The sequence below is a fragment of the Anas platyrhynchos genome, chromosome 1 (assembly GCF_047663525.1).
Source record: "Anas platyrhynchos isolate ZD024472 breed Pekin duck chromosome 1, IASCAAS_PekinDuck_T2T, whole genome shotgun sequence".
NCBI lineage: Eukaryota > Metazoa > Chordata > Aves > Anseriformes > Anatidae > Anas > Anas platyrhynchos.
This window is the reverse complement of record NC_092587.1, coordinates 123,315,529-123,330,547: the sequence shown is the minus strand read 5'-3', so window position 1 is coordinate 123,330,547 and position 15,019 is coordinate 123,315,529. Positions and strand designations below refer to the sequence as shown.

General features: G+C 42.6%; 1 protein-coding gene across 12 annotated transcripts in view; it reads left to right on the top strand.

The window, feature by feature from the left end:
• The first annotated feature begins 1,517 nt into the window (after nucleotides 1-1,517).
• The window catches only part of CASK (calcium/calmodulin dependent serine protein kinase), a 220,612-nt gene continuing 207,110 nt past the window's right edge, over nucleotides 1,518-15,019 (top strand). For 4 of the 12 annotated variants that reach the window (XM_072027807.1, XM_038171391.2, XM_038171375.2 and 1 more), the window contains exon 1: nucleotides 1,520-2,079. In XM_072027807.1, coding sequence (XP_071883908.1) covers nucleotides 2,021-2,079 — 59 coding nt within the window. In that variant the 5' untranslated portion in view covers nucleotides 1,520-2,020. Of the gene's footprint in view, nucleotides 2,080-15,019 lie in introns of all 12 variants that reach the window. The other 8 variants (XM_038171400.2, XM_038171386.2, XM_072027790.1 and 5 more) reach the window with 3 other exon arrangements.

Sequence of the window (15,019 nt, the reverse complement as noted above, 5' to 3'; positions counted from 1 at the left end):
CAGTTTTTCTTGTTAGCTCCCAATGATGACTCTGCATATAATCAGATGGCAAATTCTTTTCAAAACGTAAGTGGATGCTCACCCCTATGCTGAAAATTACTACTGTGCAGCCTGAGTGGTACTTGGTCTGCTCATTTCACAAAAGGAAAAAAAAGGTTGTTCACATTAACCTGTGTGAAATTTGGGGAACAAACAATCTAACTGTACTGCCCACTTATTCGCATTACCAATAGTGGATGTTATTTTAATATTTTAAAGGTCTGAACGGCATAGACCGTAGCCTCATGGGAGTGTCTCTCACCTTATACGCTACCACTGTGCAGCAGACAGTTGTAATTATTTTTTGCTGATTTTCTTATTTTTTCGTTTTGAATTTGTATGGAGACAGGAACGAGACGTTCTTGACAAAGCGTCCTCGGCTCTGCATTTTAAAGCTAACCTTTAAACTATTTCATCAGATAATCTTGCTCTGACAGGCTTTTTTTTTTTTTTCCTGTGTGTGGGGAACAACTGTATAACTTACTTTTGCATTAATGAGCTTTAAGAACTTGCGCGGGTGCCAAAGCACTTCAGCAAAATAAATACTTGGGAAACCGAAAGAGCGATGACTGCTTCCTTCAGCAGCGCCTCGCTTTCTCCTACAAGCCAAGGCTCGGGAAAGCACACCTGAGCAACTCGGCATCTTTTGTAAAGAGCTTTTTGTGAAAATGTTAAAAATTGCAGGATGGGATCCAGCAGGGTGAGGACTCAGGTTAGGTTAGATGTTAGGAAGAACTTCTTTACTGAAAGGGTTGTGAGGCACTGGAACAGGCTGCCCAGGGAGGTGGTGGTGTCACCATCCCTGGAGGTCTTTAAAAGACGTTTAGATGTAGAGCTTAGGGATATGGTTTAGTGGGGACTGTTAGCGTTAGGTCAGAGGTTGGACTCGATGATCTTGAGGTCTCTTCCAACCTAGAAATTCTGTGATTCTGTGACATTCACTGGAGCTCTTGGACGTGGAGAGATGGCTGAGTAGCTGTTGAGAGGGCACGTCCGGCTGGATGTGTAACTAATAAGCTGGATGTGTAATTAATAAGCTGGATGTGTAATTAATAAAAGGTCGTTTTAATTCACTCTGAGGGACAGCGAGGAGTGCTGCCTGCCAGAAAACTCCAAACTACGATGCTGGCGGGACAAAACCACTCCCGCCGCGCCCGGCCAGCACTCGGGGCACCAACTCTCGCCACGGGGGGGCTCTGTCACGACAGGCAGCGTCGCGACAACCACGCGTACAGAGACCGTTGGTCCCTGAGGGCGGCTGAGGCGAGGGCAGCGTCTGCCGCCCGGCACCTGCGCCCCCCTCCCCGCACCATGACGTCATCCGCGCCTGCGCGCCCCTGGCGGCGGGCGGGGCGGGGCGAGAGGCAAAGGGAGAGGAAGCGAGCGCGCCCCCCCCCACCCACCCACCCACTTGCGTGCGCGCGCACGAGCGCTTGCGTGAAGGCGCTCGGGAGCGCGCCCGCACCTCCCCTCCCTCCCTCCCTCCTCCTCCTATTGCTGCTGCTGCTGGCGGTCGGGAGCGCGCCCAACGGCCGCGCACGGCCCCTCCCCCGCCCGCTATTATCCTCCCGGCGCGCGCTCCCGCTCCCTCCTCCCTCCCTCCTTCATCTCCTCCTCCTCCTGCTGCTGCTGCCGCCGCCGCTCCCTGCCCCTCCATGATGGACCTCGCGCCGCCCCGCTAGCCGGAGCCGCCGGCTGACGGAGGGAGGGAGGGGAGGGGAGGGAAGGGGGAGGAAGGTGGGGTCGTGCGGGGCCCGGAGGAGGAGGAGGAGGAGCGGGGAGGAGGAGGAGGAGCGGGGAGTCCCGGCGCGGCCGCGGGAGCCCCCGGGCGGCGGCGGCGGCGCCTCCTCACGCCGCCTGACGCCGGGGGGGGAGCCGTTGGCGCGGCCGTTGGCGCGGCGGGGGGGGGGGTGAGCACCTCCCCTCCCCTCCCCCGCCCCTGTGTGAGCCCCCGCCCCTGCGAGCCCCCCGCCGGCGGACCATGGCCGACGACGACGTGCTGTTCGAGGACGTGTACGAGCTGTGCGAGGTGATCGGCAAGTGAGTCCCCGCCGGCAGGGACTGGGATGGACGGGGAGGGGGATGCTGGGCAGCCGGCCCCGCGCTGCTGATGGGGTTTGGGGAAGGAGGTGGGGGGGGGGGGTTGGGGGGGTTGGAGAAGAGGGAGAAGCGCCCCGGTGGCTGCTCAGCCACCATGATCACCGCCCAGCCCGGCTGCCTGCATGCAGCAAGCGGCAGCCGCTGCCCACCCCCTTTTTCTTCTCCTCCGCCTTCCCCCCCCCCCCCCCCCCCCCCACTTTCCCGGATCCCATCCTCGGCACACCCATCAGCGAAAGGAAGGGAGAGGAAAAGAGCTTCACCCCCCCCCCCCTTTCCCCCATAGATCCACCTATTCCTTGGGTCCCCCCCCCATAGATCCACCTATTCCTCGGGTGTCCTCACACGCCAGGTGTCGGGCGGTATTCCTTTATATTTATTTAATTAATTTATTTATTTATTTGCTCTCCCTTTTCCTTTCTCTCCGCACAATGACCGGCTTGTTAGTGGCGCGCACGGGCTTGCGTGCAGACCTTGCCCCCCTTCTCCGCTCAGAGAGATGGGGATGTGTGCGAGGCAAGGGGGGGAACTTGGCCTTCCCAAGTCTCATTATGCAACTGTTGGTATTAAAAGCGGTGCTGGAGGCTCGTCTCAAAGCCGGGAGTTGAGGTAGTCGCCAGCGTGTCCCTCCTTTGGGTCGCCGCTTCTTTGGGGCTGGGTGGAGGTGACAGCTCAAGTCGCAGCCTTGTGTGCAACCGCTCCAAGGAAACGCAGACATCCCCCCCCCCCCCCAGATCACACTGTGATAAAGAATAGCAGCTGAGCTCGGTTTCCCCCCTCCAGATTTTCGTGACTGCCTGTTTCGAAACCCTTTTTATCCGTCATCTTTCGCATATCTTCTGTAGTTGTGCTTGTGTTGCAAAACGGACGTGGAAGACGTAGCAGTGTTGTGACTTCCCAGTTTTCTGTGTGTTTCTCCTTTGGGAGCTGAGATTGCTGGGGAGCCCCGGTAGTGACACTGTTCTGGGTGCCTGCAGTTTTTTTCTTCCTGGCAGTGGGTTTTATAAGAATAACGTTCCCTGTGTTCTGATTGTAAACAAAGAGGTTTTGCTGCATGTATTCTCTTGCCCACTCCCCACCAGTACGCTTTTCATCTACTGCTGTCTGCTTCCAAGGCTAGGTCTAAAAATATTCCAGAATTAATCTTTCCTCAGGATTATACTAAAATGCAGGTCTTGGACTTAGCAGGTTACTTTGTTGCCAGCGGAAGTTTCAGCAGTCCGTTCTGTCATTTCCCAGGGTATTATTACCTTTCTCTCAATACAAACAACTCTTAGAAACATGAAGCTCAAAGGGCCTTGTTTGAAGTCATAAGCTGTATGTGGTCACTTTAGCTTAATGCTGGTTATTGGTGGGGAGCTTCCGTGGCCGAGGAGCAAAACTCTGTTATTAGGCGCGTTTTGAAGATGATTTTTGGCAAGTTCCTTTCACAAGTGGTTTTATGCTAACCACTGCAGTTCACACGCAGTTTGTTTCATACCTGATTACCGTTAGAAAGAAGGTGAAGTGATTATGCTTGACGTGACTGCACGTTCTTTCAGGGAATGGGTAATTCACAGCAGTCCAGATGTTTACACATCTCAGATGACTTTTTGTTTTGTGATCAGAGAATTTTGAAGGGATTCAAGGTTCAAAAACTGTGAATGAGGTATTGGCCAAGGAAGCTTCGTGTGAGATTTAAGTATTGCAGGTGTGTTGCGTTGTAACTAGACCTAACAGATAAATATTGAATCATAGTAGCACAACAATGCCAAGAGCACTGTAGCAAAACTAGGATGGATCACTGAAAATAGCAGCGGTGATGGTGTGAAGGGTTTTCTGCACAGATGTCACATCAGTCCTCTTAAAAAATAAATAAAAAATAAAAACCACACGTTTTCGTGTATGGTTGTACGAGTAGTTTTCCTGTTTCTTTGAAGTACTATGCAGCTGACTTCCGGGGAACCAGGGATGTGGTAGCTTTATTCAGCGTTCCGATTTCTTGGTAGCACCCAGCTCATCTTTTAGCAACTTGAGGAAAACCTTTGTTAATCTGCTTTGCATTGCTACATATGCGTCTTGCTAAATATCTTTCAGTGAAACATAACTAAATGTCTGCGTGTTCCTGTGAGCTATTATTGATTGATACAGTAATCTGGTTCTTGCAAATAGCACATCTGCCCCCAATTTGCGTGTTAGACGCAAGAAATGTTAAAACATGTATAGTTTATCGTTCCTAAAGAGGTAGTTACCGCTGTCATTTCAAGTAGTAAAAGGTATTTCCAGAAAGGGCATGGGAAAGAGATCTTTGATTGTGAAATGATGGAATATTTCATCTAACTCTATAAAAGAAATCCCAAAGTTCCCTTACAACTGACTTGAGAAATGAGTCCTTCATGGAAGTTCAGTAGCTGACACTGTGTTCCAATTTGTTGAAGCCTATTCTGAACTTGAGTAAACTTTAAACGATTTTAAATAAAATAAACTGATGAGATTTGTTTTGTATAAATGTAGGGATAACAGCTTTTTGCTGGAGTGTGCAACAGTAACAGTGTATTATTACACAGTATGTGAGAGAGTAGATGGGAATGACAGAGTGATAAACTGTTTATTATGTGGCATTTAATGTGTTTAAGTTCTGTAAGCATGCATTTTTCATTTTGAATAGATAGAGGGCAGGAGAAAAGCCAGGAGGGATAGAGAGAAATCTTAATCCATGTTTCCTTTAGGGGAAAAAAATGAAGGGCAGTCTTCATTTGCATGCATTTCCAATATACCATTTCCATTGCTGAAAGCTATGCAGGGATAAAAATTGGAATAATAAATCCAATTTCTTGTTAAACTTTGTAAAGTGATGTTTATGATGCTAGCATTAGTCACGTAGTTTTACTTCACCAGCCACGTTGTGTTCTAGGTTACTGTCCCGTCTTCAGACTTGGCTGACGCAAGCACGCTTCATGCAAGAAGTTACTGGGGATTTCTAGCTTGGCCTTCAGAAACATGTTGCTGTATCCGGGGATGGTAACATTTGCATTCAGAATGCATTGAGTAGTTCATAAAACAGTGGGTGTAGGGCTGCAACATCTTGGGTATTCATCTGAGTAAGAACTATTCTGAGTTTGTCGTAGGAACTCCATATAAATATAAGAGGAGCTTTCTTTGTGCCAAAGAGAACGCCCGTCTTTAAGTTAGAACAGGCAAAGCTGATATCGAATCTAAAGTCCAAATAAGGCTTTTATGGCAGCTACAGTCCTTGTTCTGAGGGGATTTTTTCAGGTATTAAAAACAGATATTGACTTCTTGCACCTATTAAGGTTCACGTTAGTGTATGTTAGCATTAGAGGGGTACCATAAAGACTGTCTGATTCTTTCTAACAGTAGGATTGCAGGTTGCTTTGGTATAGTTTATGTTGATATACATCTCCAAATTTTAAAGTTATAAATAGAATGTGATAATAGTTCATTTGTGTTAAAGTGGGCATTGGTCACAACTGAAGTCACTGGTCTTCATATCGATGGTCACATGAACTACAATTTTTTCTAATTGTTTTTTACTTGTGGACCATGAATATGTACAGTTATTGTGCATGGTAATAGTGTAGTTGCTGGCATTTTTAGTATCAAAAAACAATGTCATGATTGGTGCTAATGCTACTCTAGTTTTCAGGATGCTCTCTGCAGTGTGTTTGGGCTCAGACCAGCCCTCTCCTGTGCTGCACACTGAGGGTTTTAGTTTTTCAACTCTCCTCCTATGATGGGATGATTCTCTCTGCTTGGGCTCTTCCCTCTAGTAAGAAGGAGTTATGGTGTCCAGAGCCTGAAGACTTCCTCTCTACTGCAACCCACCAGCAGTGCTGGAACGTGGCAGACGTGAGGGAAGGGGGAAGGATGCAGGGTCTAGGAGCAGGCAGTGGGACAGAGGGCTTCTTTTTGGCACTGAAGTATGAAGGCCTCTTTTCCCATTCCAGTTGGACAAGAGGAGGATGATTGCAGTCCCATCCTGAGCTGTTACCTGGAGGTGAACATGCTTTGGATTTGGATCACAGTCAGTGTTACTAGGAAAGTGAGGAGAGGAGAGCTCTCAAGATAGAATCCCAAGAAATACGTCAGTGATTTTAAGGGTGGTGATAACAAAACTATCTAGAAGTATTCTGATGGTTTCAGTGATACCGTTCTTCATTACTGCCTCCGTTTTCTCTGTGTGGGAGTGAGAATACTGTTGTCTCAAATGTGTTTTTTCTCTAGTACACTGTTGAAGTTTGCATCTCCTGTAAAACCAATTGAAATAACTGCTGGGTATAATTTTGACAAGCCAAATGAAAGCGTGAAAAAATTGCAGCGTGCACTCACTGTTTGGGAAGTAGGGGGAGGGAAGGGAACTTTTCAGGTATATGGAAAGCCATTTGTCTAATTTAGTGTTTTGAATTCTTACTCCTGTGTGAAATACTAGTGTGCTAATAAAGCATTGTCATCTGACTTGTGCTCAAGTGTTTGAGATGAACAGGTTAAAAATGAATGTTTGGTTTAAGTGTGGGGTCATAATAACTTGCATTGCTTTAGGAAACTGACATCAAATTATTTGAAGCATACAGTTGATAGACTATCTTCTTAGCTAAGTTAGTGTGCTACAGATTGTAACTGTAATACTGACCTGGTTCTGCTTAAGAAGTTCTATCCAGCTGTAGCTGAGTGCAGGGTGGATTTAAAATATTTAGTTGCAGAGAACACCGCTTTCATTGGCACTCTCCCTTCTACTTGTTTGGCTTCTTCTTGTGTTGTTTTGATAAGCAGATGTTTTCTTTCATACATCCTTATGATGTGAACAAGACAGCTGTGATGATTGGGAGGTAGAGTCATTTTTAGGAGGGGATTTTGAAGAAACACAGTTTAGGAAAAGATAACCTGAGAAAGATTGTGCAAGGGCTTTGCAAATACTTTTTTTTTGTGCTTAAAACACTCAAGCAGCTGTGTGCAGACTAGTCCTGAGCAATTTTAGTCTGCAGATTATGAGACTTGAGACCAGTCAGCCACTGGGATTCTGGATCAGCTGACTGAGAAGTTGTGGAACAAAAGAGCTGCCTCAATTTCGAAAATCCGCTAAGAGTTTGATCTTTTTATTAAAATAGCTCTGTTGCCTTCAAGAATGGGGTCTAAACTGTAGGTGTAAGTGATCCCTGGCACTTGTTTTGGTTCAAATGCAGTGCTTCATTTTAGTTAGGAGAAAAAAGAGCTATTTCCTAGTGTAGTTTCAAATGAGAGACGTCACCCTCCCTTGGTTGACAGATGCCTTGCTCTTTTACATCTTTTTGCTGGAATGGGGTAAGACGGGGTAGCTGTGGAGTTACTACAAACCTCCTGTCTTTTATTGTAGTCTTCAAGGTACATTGGGACAATAACTTTTTTTCCCATGTGAAAAACTTTTCAGAATTTCTATATTGTCAATACTTTGTCGTTTTATACACTGACTCAGTCTTTTAATAAACCAGTAGTTGAAGCATGTCTTTACCATGTGAAGACAACAATATTTGATGCATAGTTCCTACACACTGACAACATTCACTGTATGCCCCTTGAATTCTAAAGGAACTGGAGATTTCTAAATAGTGTTTGGTTAAGTAGTTTTTCATGTGGCTCTTTCACTTTTTTGGCTTTCCAGTGGCTTGCAGGTACCCTGATTTCATTTTTGACTAATGTCCTGATTTGCTTTTCTGAATAGTGTATATGTAAGCAATTGTTGCTAGGATTTCATGTTGAGTAAATTTCTAATGATACCTGAATTAAGAAAACTGTGAAGAGCTTGCCTCTGAACAGAATTTTTAGAATTCCTAGGGAACCCCTGATTCTTTGGTTAATCCAGAATTTCACTGAAACTCATTGTAACTAGGGCTTGAAAGATAGTTCACATTTGGATATTTTTGACCCGAAGAGCCATAGGGGTAATGAAAAAAGTCATTACGTAGTGAGGCTGAGGTTTCTCAAGTACAGAGGTCTGCAAGATATTCTGAACTGTATGTGAAGTCTACCTTTACTTAGGTGCCTTCTAATGTAGGTTTGTAAAGGATCCATTTTTCTTTTCATTGGATTCATTGTGGCCTTCCCCAGCATTAGACCTGTTGTCATAATGAGAGGAGAAAAAAAAAAAAAAGACACGCTTTTACAAAAGTGGTCCCCAGTTCATTGCTTTTTGCCACCTTGACACCTCTCTTCAGTTCTGTCTTTTTCATGGAATAATATTTTCCTTTTTTTTTTTTTTTTTTGGGGGGGGGGCAGGGGAGAGAGGGTTTTTTTTATATATATATATAAAAAAGCTCTAAATATTTCCCCTAAAAGGAAGTTTCACTTGTCCTGACAAGATCTTCGGACATATTTCCTCATCTTCTTGGTTGTGTCAGTTTAATCTGGGGAGAGGGTCTATGAGTAAAACTGTTGGCAGCATTCTGGATGTGCAAGCCTGAAAGAGTGTAGGTTATCCTGTCATTTTCCTTTAGGATAATCCTGCAGCTGCTGCTGTGAATTGAGCTGTTAGCTGCTCACTTTTTGCAGGTTTTTTTTTTGCTCCAGATGTTGCCCTCTGTTCTGAACTGAGGGTACCAGTTCTGAATAGCAGGGAAGCACTCATTGACACTCGTGCTAGAAGGACCTATACACCTGTAAATGTGAAGAACAGTGAAGAAGCAAGTGAAGTAATCTTATCTCTTCCCCTGTTGATTAGGTAAAGATGATACAGAAGGTGGGAGTAGGGTAGCTTGGGAAGATTACAAAAAAATTAGGGCGTGATGTCTTCCAGAGATAGGATCTGTCCTGCATCAGCAGTGATCTGACTTCATAACTGTTCCCGGAACAGAGGTTTGCCGGGGTTGAACTTGAATCCAGCAGGACCAGATAGGTTGAGCTCAGGAGGGTTTGGATCAAACATCTATCTGTCTGTGGTCAGCACCAGTGTGTCTGTACAGAGCAGCAAGCCAGGGTGGGAAGTGAGGTGAAATTCTGCATCTCCACTTTCACAGGTTGCCCGAGCACTGGCTGAAGCAGCCTCCAAGTACTTCCCGATTCCTGAGAGAGAGCTGTGTCAAGTTGTAGGCAGTCTGAAGATTCAGTAAATGTGGTGGTTGTAGCTCTTCTCCTCTTCGTGCTCCTGTATGAGGCATTGTAGAAGTGTATGAGTGCAATTTTCTGATGTGAGATGAATCGTTTACTGTTGCTGGAAGAGGAAGATCCTGTTCTTTTTATGTGCTTCCATTCCCACTTCCATTCCTGGTGCATTATCTACTCATCCTCTATGCTTTATAAACGTGAAGATAGTCCCCAGACTCTTAATTACTGAAACAGTCAAGGAAATGGCAAGGACAGTGGGGGAGAGGGAAGGAAAGTTTGTTTGTTTTAAAGGAAAAAAAGTTACAAATTAAGCTGCAGTTATTAAATGCAAAATCACACCTAGTTGTTTTTGTGTTCTTAATTTGTTTCTTTCTTCTTTCAATACATAAAAACATTCCCCATAATGAAAATCAAACTCCAACTTTGTCAGGACCTCACCTCATTTGGGATTCAAGTAGGATACACAGTAAAGACAAATTAAAGTTAGAAAATCAGTTGTAAATCTGATACTTTTTTATGAATATTTGAATTAATTCTTTAAAGCATATTAGCTTATGATATGGTTAGTTCTATAAATGCTCTTCAAGTGTGCATGTGTTTTGTTTGGACCTTCAGGATTTAAGTATTAGCAGCTGGATGCACAGCTTACACTCTGAACCTCAAGCATGCTTAGTGCTTGTAATTGCTTCTAATTGTTACAGAAAACAAACTGAATTCTGTTACTTACGGCTCTGATGTGATTACATGCAAGAATTCAAGTTCAAAACTGAAATTTTCTTGAGCTATCTTTTTACTTTTTTTTTTTTTGCTATAAACCTAAAATTAAAATATATTGTATTGATCAAAACTTGCTTTAATTACAGTGTTCACTTTTTTCAATGAAAGATTCTGTTAGTGTATCTAGATCAAGTTTAGATTGCAAAGTACCAATTTCTGCTTACAGAAAGCATTGTTTTCCCTCGTGCTCCCCAAAACAAAGGTAATCTTTTCCTTACTACATTCCTGCAAGCATCATTCCAGAGCTCCAGTGCTATAGAGATGAAAGCAACAAAAGGGGCTTTGAAAACTGAAGGTCAGACAGAATTGTTCTGCTCAGTTACAGCTATTAGATTAAGGTGTCTTTTTTGGTTTCTTTGGTTTTTTTTTTTTGCTTTTTCCTCTGTGGGGAAAAAAAAATGGTTACCTGTTGGCTGGATTTCTTGGCTGTTCAGCCCTTAAGGTTCAACTGTCTTTAAAAGCATAAAGTAAACATGGTGCTTAAAAATGTCAGGAGCTTTTCCTCTAATCTTAGATCTCAAGTGTGTCAGGTTTTTTATCAGCTGCAGGCACTTCTGATTGGAAAGTGTTCAATACGTCATAGCTGCTACCGAGACAAGATACTTTCTGAACTGTTGCAGTTGTATCTTCTTTCTCAGTTTCTTAATTTCCTACTTTGAAATTTGCAGAGGCTTTAATTGTCTGTTTGCTCTGCCAGTTAGGAATGTTTTCAAATAGGCTGGGTGTGGAGTTGGTTTCCCTCTGTTGTCTGTATGGAATACACAGTTCTCTCAGATTAGGGACTGGGAATCAGACTTTTTTTTTTTCTCCTTAGTGAAAATAGTCATCACTGCATGCTCCTTTTCCCTTCTCAGTGATCTGGTATTTGTTATATTACTCCATAAGAAGTCATCTGGAAATGTTGAGAATATCTTTGAGAATATCTTTGTTTCCCCTGTCTTGTAGCATCTTGGTTAGTAGCTAGGCAAAACGCATAGGAGAACTTGTGGTTTGAGAGTTCTCCTAGGCAAGCTTAGTCATGAGATACTGAGCTAGTCATTGCTATTGGGACGGTTCTTCAATACACGTGGCTCTTTGTTTTAGAATTAAATGGCAAACTTGGAAGTGTGCAGTTTGAGTTTTTTGGGGGGATGCAGCTTAGCAGAGATCACATCGTGAATCTTCAGCGATTCTTTCCCTGAATATTTGTTGTCTTTTCAGAATGTCTTTATTTCCTACATTAAAGTTTTGAAAAAATACGTAAGTAAAGTGTTGCAGAAAGCTGAGAGTTCAAAATTCTCTTCTTGACACTCAGACTATTCACCATCTTTCGGTATTTGTTGCAGTTGCAAAGCCAAGGAAAAGCATAATAATACCTTCCTGAAATGTGTCTCAGATGTTCAGATACATGGCTGGAATATTCAGAAGTCAGTGGTGCCTTCTGGGAATAGTGATACATCATAGAGTGAAACACACGTATTTTGTTGAAAGGTGGCTTAAAATGCTCTGTGATACGTGCTAAAAATTGTTCTGTGAAGTCACTGCATTTAAAGGCAAAAAGGAAGCCTTACTATGGCTTATAAACCTGTACTTTCTCATGGGTTTTCCAATTTTTGTCACTTTTGAAAATGGAAAAAAAAAAAAAAAAAGCAACCTAAAATGTTTACTGACTGAACAAGGCTGTAAGAATTATTCAGAACTTTTCTTTTTCATTTACCTTTTTCTCTTCCCCTCAGTTGATAGCTTGAGACTTTGCTGCCATCTCTAGTTTCTTGAGGAAATTTATCTCGAACTGCTGTTTGGTCCTACATTTTGAATTGTACTCTTAAAAAGAGAAGCTTTGGCCAGTTTTCGTGACTGAGAGTCTTTGGAAGAGTGTGTGTTATAAAGCCTGCATCACTGAAGAAGATGGCTGTGTCTTGTGTTTATTTCCTTTAGAAAGCATGAGGGAGTTTCTTTAAAGAGAAATACCGTGTACTCTTTCTTGCCTCATCTTCAGATGCAGCTGTAGTTACTAAGGAAACTTTTAGCACTTTTTTCTCTAATAGTGACTGTTAAAATTCATAAATCTTACTCCTGTTCCATGCTTTACATTTCTAATCTCAGTTTATTTTTCTGTAATTTTAAGAGGTTCTTCAGGCAGTTTTTAGTTTGATTTTGGAGATGAATATACTATCCTATACCACTTTTACGTGTATTTTTCTTTTGTAAAGCCTGGCTTTGTTCATCCTCCTGATTCCTAGTCAGAGTGCCTTCAGAGGATCTGGAAGATAGGGATTGTACTGGATCTGACTCTTCCTTCTTTGTCATTTTGTTAATGAACATAGAACAGTTTGTGTTCTTTTTTGTTTGTTTGGTTTGGGTTTTTTTCCTAGTCAATAGTCCCTTTTAAGACCAGAATTTTACTCCCAGTTTGAGTGTCAATATATTTTAATGTCTTTCTAGGGATGTCTCCCTAGTTGTCTTTCAGCATTTCTTTTCTAATACAAAGCTCCTTGTAACTCTGTTAAACCTTCTTTCTGCCTCCTACACCCCCTCCAGTTTGCCTTCCTTTTTTTTTTTTTTTTTTTTTTTTTTTTTTTTTTTTTTTTTGTATCAATATTTTATATGTTGTTTCACAGCATAGGTGCTGGCATACACTGAGATCTTGCTCGGCCTTCCTCAGACCTGCTGGCCTCCCAACATGCTACTGTGCAGGATGTCTGCCTATCTGAATTATGCTCCCGCGGAATCTATGGTTTGCTAAGGAGTTGACCAACAAAGTTAGCTTCAATTTTAAACGTTTTTTGAATCAAAAGTAACAAGAAGTGCTTCTGGTCCTCATAGTCAGAAGAGCCACACCTTGAAAAGCGACAGTCACTGTTACTCTTCTTCTCTCTCTGAATCTGCAGCCAACTGAGACAGTAGCTCTGACACCTGGATTGTTCTCCATAAAGGGAGTGGTACACAGTAACCAGTTCTGTTACTGACTCCTGAAAGTCCTGATAGCAGTTCAGATATTAATGTGTTCTTTTTAGACTAATTGTTTCTTGTGTTTTGATTTTTCATAACCTCTGTAAAAGCCAGACAGGGGACAGAGCTTTGCTTTTGGCAAGTTGACTTTCCTCTGCTTCTGCAGCATGGAAAAAGTTTTGTGGCTTCACTGCTGCTGCTTAAAATTCAAGGAGGAGACATAGCTCTGTACATCATTTGTGTCTCCGTGAGCATGTGTGCAAAAAGGAAATTTCCCTAATCTTTTCTCACTCTTTTTTTTTTTTTTGGCCTTGTTGTTTGAGCAACCATGCTCCTCTGCCCGATCAGTTCAGGGAAAAGGAGAGTTGTGCTCTTGTATTGTTCTTGTCTCATTAACTTATTAATCTTTTCTACTTGTGCACAGTATAATTTATGAGTTGTGTGTTACTTTTTATGGGGAAAAGATGATTGCTCTAAATAGAGGAGGGAAAAAATTATCCAGATTTTTCTGGATTTGGGTATAATAGTTACATTCTTTCAGTCTGTTTTCAACACTAGCAAATCATAGTCTTTTTACAGAGAATTGCAAACCATTATATTTTTTTTTTCAAATCTAGGAAAATATATACTCTGCTATTATTTCTTAAAAATATGAAGTTTGTGTTATAAAATGTAATAACAAGAGGAGAATACATCTTAAGCCAGTAAAGTGAAAAGCTTCTGATGTTGAGAGATGGTCAGTAGTTAACAATAAAATTAAAGTCTGCAAAATTGGTACATAGCAGTTGTGAATTCATGGGGTGATTTCTTAAGATCTATCATGGTAAAAATATAACAATTGCAAATCTTTGGTACAAATTTGAAAGAATTATAAGTACTTATTTTGATCTCCTGGTAGAATTATGACCTTAGCATGTATCTGGATCACACTGGGGAAGTGAGACTTCTGCCAGAAGGCATGAGGATGGTTCAGAAGATCAAATTACACAACTGGTGATCTTCTGTAATGTGGTATTCTTCAGTGCTGCTCTCCCCCCATTATTACTTATTTGTTATGATTGTGTTCTCTTCATCTTCTCTTCAGTATTTGCCCTTTACAGCCTGCTAGTAGTGTGCCAGGCTAGTTTGGGTGTGAATTTCAGAAATACAGCCCTTCAACTACTTTTAATGCAGAGTAGTCTTAATATCTGCATCACTCCCTGCCCCTTCTGCAGGACTAATCGGTTCCTTTTGGTGTGTTCAAGCAGCAGCCCTTCTCATCCAGCCAGGTAATAGCAGTCATCTGCTCTTATTTTCCCATGCAATCAGTTTGCTAAATGCAGTTATTTGGTAATTGCTACAAGTTGTCATTCTCTTATAGCTGAAAACAAATGAATAAATGCAAACCCTAGGAAAATAAAACCTCAAAACTGCCTATTTGTCTGTTAATAATTTCCTTTGTAGAAAATAAAGGTGTCTGGAGGTAAATTAAACAACTTCAGTTTTCAAATTGAGATTAGTTGCACGGACTGTTTTTGTGGCAGTCACCTTCTCAGCAGCATGCCTAAATGCAGTTAGGTATGTGCAGGTTTTCTGCTACTTTTGTAAAGGTTTTTCAGTGCACGAGGATGTTTTATACCTAATAAGTACAAGCTGTTAATGACGTTGGGGGGGTAGAGTGTGGGAGGGGAGGGTGTCCTCTAGGATTAAAAAAAATATTTTTCCTCCTTGCTACTTTTGTAACTCTTGAAATCTCAGGAAATGGAAGCTTGCATGCCTACTTCCCATGTTCAAGATCCTGTTATTTCCACAAACGTAAGCCTCGAGTGGAAAGTTCTATCTATGAAGTCTGAAAAATTAATGTCTTCTTCAGTATTATATGTATAACTGAACAGGTATGAGTCTGTGGGGCCCAATGACATGCATCCCAGAATCCTGAGGGAACTTGCTGATGCAGTTGCCAAGCCTCTCTCCATCATATTTGAAAACCCATGGCAGCCAGGTGAAGTCCCTGGTGAAGGAAAAAGGGAAACATCACTCCCATTTTTAAAAACAGTAGAAAGGAGGACCTGAGCAACTACAGACCAGTGAACTTCATCTCTGTGCCTGGAAAGATCCTGGA